The 10000-nt window shown below is 37.4% G+C and overlaps 1 protein-coding gene across 2 annotated transcripts in view; it reads right to left on the bottom strand.

Moving 5' to 3' along the window:
- Positions 1 to 2276: 2276 nt before the first annotated feature.
- LOC144959340 (uncharacterized) overlaps positions 2277 to 10000 on the bottom strand; it is a 19805-nt gene continuing 12081 nt past the window's right edge. For both annotated transcript variants that reach the window (XM_078891901.1, XM_078891902.1), the window contains exon 6: positions 2277 to 5725. In XM_078891901.1, the coding sequence (XP_078748027.1) occupies positions 5636 to 5725 (90 nt within the window). In that variant the 3' untranslated portion in view covers positions 2277 to 5635. The remainder of the gene's footprint in view (positions 5726 to 10000) is intronic.

Genomic DNA, 10000 nt, shown 5'->3' with positions numbered 1-10000 from the left:
ATCAATTAATGTGCTCAAAGCGCTTTCCAAAAGTACCCAAGCCAACAGCATCACTAAACTTGAAGGAAGAGACATAGGACTTGTCATGTGTGAGTAGTTTTTTATTTCCACAGTGACATCGCCATTAACAATCAGGTACTCGTTTACACTTGAGTATGGTGAAAAAATGAGAGTAGAGAGCCTGGGACCGACACAGTTCACGAAGTTCGTGTGACGCCCTGAAACGACAAAATGGAACTGGCCAAAATATGTTATTTTGTTTTTTTTAATGTTTTTGACAGACTTTGGCCAAATTTCCACAATGATTGTCTTTGACAGACTTTGGCCAAATTTCCACAACGATTGTCTTTGACAGACTTTGGCCAAATTTCCACAACGATTGTCTTTGTCAGACTTTGGCCAGATTTCCACAACGATTGTCTTTGACAGACTTTGGCCAAATTTCCACAACGATTGTCTTTGTCAGACTTTGGCCAGATTTCCACAACGATTGTCTTTGACAGACTTTGGCCAGATTTCCACAACGATTGTCTTTGACAGACTTTGGCCAGATTTCCACAACGATTGTCTTCATTTCACGAGTCTCACAATTTGCCTTTATTGTTTATTTAATTTTTAAAATGGAGTTATATCAACAACAACAACAACAACAAAATCAACAACAACAACAACAAAAATGCTTTAAAAATTTAAACCAAGTATTTCTTGTACCGAATGACTTCATTTTTATAAAATTAAAAAGCTAAAGAAAAAAAAACAAGCAAAATAAACTAAAAACAAAACAAACAAAACGAAAAATAACAAAATGCAACAAAAAACATGACCAAAAACAAAAAACAAAAATACCCACACCATTTTAGGATATGGCATTTTAAAACGCCAAGGTGACATACCGATTACATAGGGTTGTCATTAACCCTTTCCAGACGAAGAAGAAAAGGGTTAAGAAAAGAATTTTGCAATCGGTATGCCACCTTGGCATTTTCCTTGCCGAAGTCCAAAAATGCCTTTTTTGAAGCAATTTAACATTGAATAATTTTAATTCCCATTTTGGCATTTTTTTTCTTCTTTCATTTTTTTTTATTAATTGTTTAATAGGCAATTTGGAGAGGTGAATTTTCATTAAATCGAGACACTTACTCATGTCAGGGGGATGGAATTTTTTTTTTGCTTAAATCTTCGTCCATAGCCAAATGAAGTTGTTTCGATCAATGTGGTATAATTTATTTAAAATTAACAATTGCCTTTATTATTTTCTTTTGCTGATGGTAAGTGATTGACGACTTCGGTTGTTCCTTTTGGGCTCCTTCTTTGGCCAGTTGATCGGCAATTTCATTTCCATATATATACCTACATGACTTGGTAATAATAAAGCTAAAAATAGACAAAGAAAGGAATGACACACACCTGGAACACAACAAGCAGGATCCAATCCATGCCATTCAGCGAAGTAGCCAAGTCACTCTATTCCGCCTCCGAACAGGACACAATAGACTAAGAGGACATATGTTTACAAAGCTAGGTATTGGAACAACCCCTTATTGCCCATGTGGAACCGACCATGAAACCACTTTACATGTGCTTATGGATTGCCCATTATACAACGTGCAACGTTCTAACCACTGGGTCACCCCTACAACACTCAACACAAAGCTCTATGGCGAGGCTGAGGACCTAAAGCAGACTACAGACTTCATAGCAGATATCGGACTGCAGCCATAGATGTCCATCAGAAGAACGAAGAAGAAGAAGAAGAAGAACAATTGCCTGAAATTTGTTTGGCCTTTTCTTTCTCAAAATTTATCTGGCAACTGTGTTTTGGGAACTGACTAAATTCAAGGGAAGCAACTTCGCCTTACCTGAAAATACTTGAATTATTTTTGTTGTGCCCCTTGATTTAATTTTCACGTCGGGCGAAATCATAATCGTGAGCTGTTTTGTATCCATTCACTTTGCTCAAAGTCAAATCATTTTACAGGATGTCTCAAGCCAGCAACACCACTTGTAGGAAAAGACATAACGCCTGTTAGGCGATCTTTTTTGTGACAGAGACAATAATTGGCCAGGTACTCATTTTACACTTGGATAAGGGTCGTAAAATGAGTCAGACATAAATCTAACAAGTGTGTCATTCATTTCAAGATAGAATTCAGTCCTTTTGCGACTTAGACGAATTTTCTACTAACTGAGCTAATGGTGATTTCCCCACACCCCTATCCAGAGACAAAAACAAAACAGATGACAGGAAAAAAAAAATCAAAGCAAGGAGTTACGTATAATAATTTATATCCTATTTTATTTAGTAAATAAAGATATCATATAATATATTTCTCCTACATACATAATAATTCCCTCAAAAATATACTAAACCTACCTTGAATTCATAGATGTGTATGTATTTTTGTATTTCCAAAACATTGTAAATCGTGATATTAACATCCCTCCAAAATACTACTACTTATTTTGTTACAATCTTACAAATCCGTGTATTCCAATCATTGAGTCAGCAACAGATTCTCTTCCAAACTTCATCAGGTCAGCGTATTTGACCAGCTCACTGTGTATTTGACCAGCTCACTGTGTATTTGACCAGCTCACAGCGTATTTGACCAGCTCACTGCGTATTTGACCAGCTCACTGCGTATTTGACCAACTCACTGCGTATTTGACCAACTCACTGCGTATTTGACACTGCGTATTTGACCAGCTCACTGCGTATTTGACCAGCTCACTGCGTATTTGACCAGCTCACTGCGTATTTGACCAGCTCACTGCGTATTTGACCAACTCACTGCGTATTTGACCAGCTCACTGCGTATTTGACCGGCTCACTGCGTATTTGACACTGCATATTTGACCAGCTCACTGCGTATTCAACCAGTTCACTGCCCTACTCTGGGAAGACACCTGTTTACAAATTTGGCCAGGAAACAGACATTACTGTGAACGGCTAGGTACTCATTTTACATCTGTCTAAGTACGGTGCTAGAATGTGAGTAAAGAACCTTTTCCAAGGACTCAACTATACACTGCTCTTAGTGGGATCCGAACCCAGGACCTTCCGATCCAAAGGCTAGTGTCATACGACTAGACCACACCAAAAAAAAAAAAAACCCACAAACAAACCACGTATTTGTACGATTGTAAACAATTATTCCTGAAAATAACCAATTTTACATTTTTTAAATTTCTCAATTCGGGACAACGATAAAGGTTGATTCAGTTCCCCGTTGTTGAAGAAAAATACATTTAAAAAAAAATTATTTCACTGATAAATCGAAAACAGTACGTGCCGTATAATAGCCGACAACTTGTTTGATTTATTCGCCTTAACAATCCGATCCTCTCACCTTTCACCTGTCTTTAGTGTCTCATTAATCATGTGTTGTTGACAAAGGGGAAACTCGAAACGTCCATATCACTTGTCTCTTGAAATCTTTTATCAAACCACCACAAGATATTTATATCAAAGACAGAATTCATAACAGAAATACAGTAGGGTGAAATTCAATTTATATCTCAAAGACAGAATTCATAATAGAAATACTGTAATATGAAATTCAATTTATATCTCAAAGACAGAATTCATATATAAATACCATAGGGTGAAATTCAATTTATATCTCAAAGACAGAATTCATAATAGAAATAACGTAATATGAAATTCAATTTATATCAAAGACAGAATTCATAACAGAAATACCGTAGGGTGAAATTCAATTTATATAAAGAATATAAAATATTCCAGTGTTAGTTTTTGTAAAAAATTTGTAGAAAAATAAAGAAATTTTAATCTTTTTGGTTGGATTACAGATTATTCTTGTGACAAAAATAAAAAAACAACCATTATAAAAAACGGAATTAAAATAGAAGAGATTCAATTCATTGATCTTCATATTTATAAATTCTAAAATAAATCGTTTCTATGTGACTCCCCCATCGTTTCATAACGGTACCTTTATTTTCAGGCATGTCAAATGATTAAAGTAAAAAAAATGTTGAAAATGACCAAAGTATCCCACCATCTAAAATGACCCAAGTATCCCATCATCTAACATGACCAAAGTATCCCATCATCTAACATGACCAAAGTATCCCATCATCTAACATGACCAAAGTATCCCATCATCTAACATGACCAAAGTATCCCACCATCTAAAATGACCCAAGTATCCCATCATCTAACATGACCAAAGTATCCCATCATCTAACATGACCAAAGTATCCCATCATCTAACATGACCAAAGTATCCTATCGTCTAAAATGACCAAAGTATCCCATCATCTAACATGACCAAAGTATCCCATCATCTAAAATGACCCAAGTATCCCATCATCTAAAATGACCCAAGTATCCCATCATCTAAAATGACCCAAGTATCCCATCATCTAACATGACCAAAGTATCCCATCATCTAACATGACCAAAGTATCCCATCATCTAAAATGACCCAAGTATCCCATCATCTAACATGACCAAAGTATCCCATCATCTAACATGACCAAAGTATCCCATCATCTAAAATGACCCCATCATCTCCCCAATCAAAACAGGCATTGGGTCATCATGACATTATTTCAAACACTTTGTAATCCAAGTCATTTGATTGGTCCATTTATCATCATTATCATGTAATCAGGTCATTTCTATAAAATATAAATAGAAAAATGGAAAACTTATTATTCTCTATTTTTAAAAAATATATATAAAAATGGAAAATTTATTATTTTCTATAAAAATAGAAAACATTATTTTCTATATAAAAAATATATATAAAAATAAAAAATGTATTATTTTCTATTTAAAAATATATAAAAATAGAAAATTTATTATTTTGTATTTAAAAATATATAAAAATAGAAAACTTATTCTCTTTCAAAAGCTGATGTCAAGAACTGTTAAGGGAGATAAATCGTTTTTAAAAATTATCAAAATTTTCAAATAATAAAAATAAATTCCTTTCATTCATCCCCAGAGGACATTTTCTATCGGGTCTTCCCCAAGACCAAACAGGAAGTGACCCATTCATCACCGCAGTGCAGTGAGGTAAAGTTGGCATTTGTGGTTCGGGTTCTTGCTCAAAGAAAAACATGAGATACTGACAATGTCAAATCCCTGGGTGAAAGAGCCATGGTTTATTCACTCAGCCATTCCACCCCCCCCCCCCCCCCTCCCTCACCCCCTGTCAAATCCACTCAATCACTTTAACCAATTTATTTTGTTAAAATAATCCTGCTTCCATATTTTTAATTTTTAAAGATCTAAACGAGACAACAACAAAAAGCAGCAAAAAAATCCCCAAAATGAAGGAGCGTGAAATAGAATCTCAAACGTAAAAATAAAACAAAATACTAAATCAAATTAGAAATAAAAATAGTTTTAAAACAAACGGACGAGGCAACCAGGTCATAACATTCATCTACAAAAAAACAAACAGAAATATTTCAGAAACACCGACTGGAATGTTCTGGAAATGGCTACAGGGAAAGGATATAACTTACACTTACACACATTTGACTCAGGCTTTTAAAAATTAATAATCTTTTTTTCAACAAAACAAACGATAATTTCTAGTGATTCACACACACACACACACAAAAAAAATAAAAGACATTCGTGATTTCATTTTGATGATCAGTTTTTCAGGATAATGACGTGGCCCTTCAGACAAATCAGTGGCTTTTTTTCTTGGTTTGTCACTGCGAGTCGGACGTCGTAATCTCCCTGGAAAAAAAAAAAACACATCAATAAGAGAACTGCCTGCTCTGTCTTATCTTGTCTTTATTTAAAGTTAAACACAGAGATTTTCCTATAATGAAAGTAAAAATAAATGACACTTGTCAAGCCTTTACAATGAACCAAACATCTGAAGACGCTTAACTCTTTGAGTGCTGAGCTTATATTCGAATTTCCATCACAAAATGGCTGACACCTAAATGAGGCAGCATGAGAATGACAAACTAAGACAAAGCGACATTCGAATTCGGCACAAAATCTCAATTAAAATACCCCCTAGGGCCAATTGTATGTTCTGATGAAAGAAATGATACCATTGGTTCAACTTATAGTATTGTTGTAGAAAGTAGGATTGGATTACATTATTATTTGTGCTTTTTAAGACCGGCCGCATTGTGAGGCCATTGGACAGTAGAACAGATTCAGCTCTGGCCGCACAGTGCAGCCAATGGCACTGAAAGAGTTAACCCAGCATTGATAAAATAAAAGTGCTCAAAGTGCTTTACAAAGGGTCCCTGGCCAATTGCAATGCTTTACACTGAGGACAAGACATGACGGCCGTTAGACGACATTACAAATTTTTTCAACAGAATAAAATGCCGTTAACAGCCAGTAGACGGTGCTTGCAACACATTTAGGTTATATCAGTGCCAGTAAAAAGGAAGAAAATGGGATAGACTAATTCTAGAATTACAATTAAAGCACCCAAGTAAAAGTAAGACAAAGGGGAACTGAGAACAAATAGGGATCAGATGAAGATGCCAAGAGCATAGCAGGTGTTAGGATAGGTCACCCAAAATCTGTACATGCCCCAAATCCATACACTCCAGAGTGTGTCACAGTAAACATTTTCGAGTGTTTACACCACATTGTGTTTACACTACGCTCTTTTTCACGGCGAATTGATTTTTCTATTTTCGAGTTTAGGTTAACCAATAATGCCTCACATGTATTGACACCAACCCAATCAACATCCACAGTTAGAATCTCAGGTATAGAAAATGTGTACGATTTTGGGGTGACCTACCCTACATTCATATTTGTTTATATATAACTTGTCTTACTGTAACATGTTTTGTTTTACATCACTGTAAAGCACTTAGAGCCTGTGACAACGGGGTAAAGCTCTATATAAATGCCATTTAATAATATTATCATTATTATTATTATTATTATTATTATTATTATTATTATTATTATTATTATTATTATTATTATTATTAATCTGATTATTATCATTATGATTACATAACTACGAGTCAATACAGTCGTCCTTCAGACCCATAGAGCCTGAGTTTATCCAGGTTTCTATAATGTGAAACGGACAATAGCAACTGCTTGCTACCCTTTGGATAGGACGCTAGCACTTGAATCAATAAAGTGCATATATTTGCTGCAAATGCATTGAAGACAATACGGTCTATTAACTCAAACTAGCCTATGACCTTGACCTTATCAACAACCCTTAGAAAAGAAAGGTCAATTATCATCGGATCAACATGGAAAGTCCCAGGTTTGAGAATTTTTGACAAGATCAGGGTCATTGTAATCGATTGATATTTGAAGGACAATTCTTCTGGACAAAATTTCAAAAACATGTACTATTGTCAATCTTTTGTCTGCATGCTGTAAATGGCACGTGACATGACAAATTATCTGGCCAGAATTATTTGAATGTGTTTTTTTTTAAAGAGTACAGCAGAGTAAATACTACACACAAATAGATGTTAACATGACGGGGGTTTAGGGAGGAGGGGGAGGTGGAGGAGGAGGAGGAGGAGGAAGAGGAGGAGGAGGAAGGAGAGGAGAGAGAGAGAGGAGGAGGAGGAGGAAGGAGGAGGAGAGAAGGAGGAGGAAGAGAGGAGGAGGAGAGAGAAGGAGGAGGAGGAGAAGGAGAGAGGAGGAGGAGGAGGAGGAGGAGGAGAGAAGGAGAAGGAGGAGGAGGAGGAGAAGGAAGAGGAGGAAGGAGAAGAGGAGGAGGAAGAGGAGAGAAGGAGGAGGGAAGGAGAGAGAGGAGAGGAAGAAGAGGAGGAGGAGAGGAGAGGAGGAAGGAGGAGAAGAGAGAAGGGAGGAGGAGGAGGAGAAGGAGGGAGGAGGAGGAGGAGAAGGAGGAGAGGAGGAGAGAGGAGAGAAGGAGGAGGAGGAGGAGAGAGGAGGAGGAGGAGGAGGAGGAAAGGAGGAAGAAGTGAGGAAGAGGAGAGGAGTAGAGGAGAGAGAGGAGAGGAGGAGGATGGATGAAGAGATGCTATAGACTGGTCTTGCGCGCAGTCGCTTCTTCGTTCTTCTGCTGCTCTGACGCTCGTCTCTTCCGTCTTCTTCTTCTCTCTTCTTCGTCTTCTCTGTCTGTCTCTTCTTCTTCTTCTTCTTCTTCTCTCTTCTTCTTCTCCGCCTTCTTCTCTTCGTTCTCTCTTCTCTCTTCTTCTTCCTTCTTCGTCTTCTCCTCTTCTCTTCTCCTCCTTCTTCTCTCTCTTCTTCTCTTCTTCTTCTTCTCTTCTTCTTCTTCTCTTCTTCTTCTTCCTTCTCTCTTCTTCTTTCTTCTTCTTCTCTCCCTTCTCGTCTTCTCTCTTCTTCTTCTTCTTCTCTTCTCTCCTTCTTCTTCTTCTCCTTCTTCTTCTTCTTCTCTTCTCTTTCCTTCTCTCCTTCTTCTTCTTCTTCTTCTTCTTCTTCCTTCTTCCTTCTTCTTCTTCTTCTCCTTCTTCTCTCTTCTTCTTCCTTCTTCCTTCTTCTCTCTCCTTCTTCTCTTCTTCTCTTCTTCTCCTTCTCTCCTTCTTCTCTTCTCTCTCCTTCTCTCTTCTTCTTCTTCTCCTTCTTCTTCTCTTCTTCTCCTCTTCTTCTTCTCCTTCTCTGTCTTCTCTCCCTCTCTCCTCTTCTTCCTTCTTCTCTTCTTCTCTTCTTCTTCGTCTTCTTCCTTCTTCTTCTTCTCTTCTTCTCTCTTCTTCTTCTTTCCTCCTCTTCTTCTTCTTCTCTCTCGTCTTCTTCTTCTTCTTCTTCTCCTTCTTCTTCTTCTCTCCTTCTTCTTCTCTTCTTCTTCTTCCTTCTCTCTTCTTCTCTCTTCTCTTCTCCTTCTTCTTCTCCTCTTCTTCTTCTCCTCTCTTCTTCTTCTTCTCTCTCCTCCTCCTTCTTCTTCTTCTTCTTCTTCTTCTTCTCCTTCTCTTCTCTTCTTCTTCTCCTTCTTCTTCTCTCTCCTTCTTCTTCTTCCTTCTCTCTCTCTCCTCCTCTTCTTCTTCTTTCTTCTTCTCCTTCTTCTCTCTTCTTCCTTCTTCTTCTTCTTCTCCTTCTCTTCTTCCTCTCCTTCCTTCTTCTTCTTCTTCTCCTTCTTCTTTCTTCTCTTCTTCTTCTCCTTCTTCTCTTCTCTCCTTTCTTCCTTCTTCTTCTCCTCCTTCTTCTTCTTCTTCTTCTTCTTCTTCTCCTTCTTCTTCTTCTTCTCTTCTTCCTTCTTCCTTCTTCGTCTTCTTCTTCTTTCTTCTCCTTCTCTTCTTCCTTCTTCTTCTCTTCTTCTTCTTCTTCTTCTTCTTCTTCCCTCTTCTTCTTCTCCTCTTCTTCTTCCTGCTTCTCCTTCTTCTTCTTCTTCCCTTCTTCTCTCTTTCTCTTCTTCTCTTCTTCTTCTTCCTACCTTCTTCTTCTCCTTCTCTTCTTCTTCTAAACTTCTTCCCTTCCCTTCTTCTTCTCTTCTTCTTCTTCTTCCTTCTTCTTCTCTTCTTCTTCTTCTCCTTCTTCTTCTCTCTTCTTCTTCTCTTCTCCTTCTTCTTCTCCTTCTTCTCTCTCCTTCTTCTTCTTCTTCTTCTACTTCTTCTCCTTCTTCTTCTTCTTCTCCTTCTTCTTCTTCTCCTTCTCTCTTCTTCTCTTCTTCTTCTCTCTTTCTTCTCCTTCTTCTTCTTCTTCTTCTCTTCTCTCTTCTTCTCTTCTTCTTCTCTCTTCTTCTTCTCTCCTTCTTCTTCTTCTCCTCCTTCTTCTTCTTCTTCTCTTCTCTCCTTCTTCTTTCTCCTCTTCTTCTTCTTCGCCTTCTTCTTCTTCGCCTTCTTCTTCTCTTCTTCTTCTCTCCTTTCTTCTCTCCTTCCTTCTCCTTCTCTCCTTGCTTCTTTCTTCTCTTCTTCTCTTCTTCTCTTCTTCTCTCCTTCTTCTTCCTTTTCTTCTCTTCCTTTTCTCTTCTTCTCCTTCTTCTTCTCCCTTCTTCTTCTTTCTTCTTCTCCCTTCTTCTTTCTTCTCTTCTTCTTTCTTCTTCTCGTCTTCTTCTTCCTTCCTTCTTTTCTTCTTCTTTCTTCT

This window comes from Berghia stephanieae, chromosome 13 (genome assembly GCF_034508935.2).
Source record: "Berghia stephanieae isolate SIO BIC M18660-M18661 chromosome 13, UCSD_Bste_1.3, whole genome shotgun sequence".
Taxonomy (NCBI): domain Eukaryota; kingdom Metazoa; phylum Mollusca; class Gastropoda; order Nudibranchia; family Aeolidiidae; genus Berghia; species Berghia stephanieae.
The sequence above is the reverse complement of the archived record's forward strand: the minus strand, read 5'-3'. Positions and strand labels throughout refer to the sequence as shown.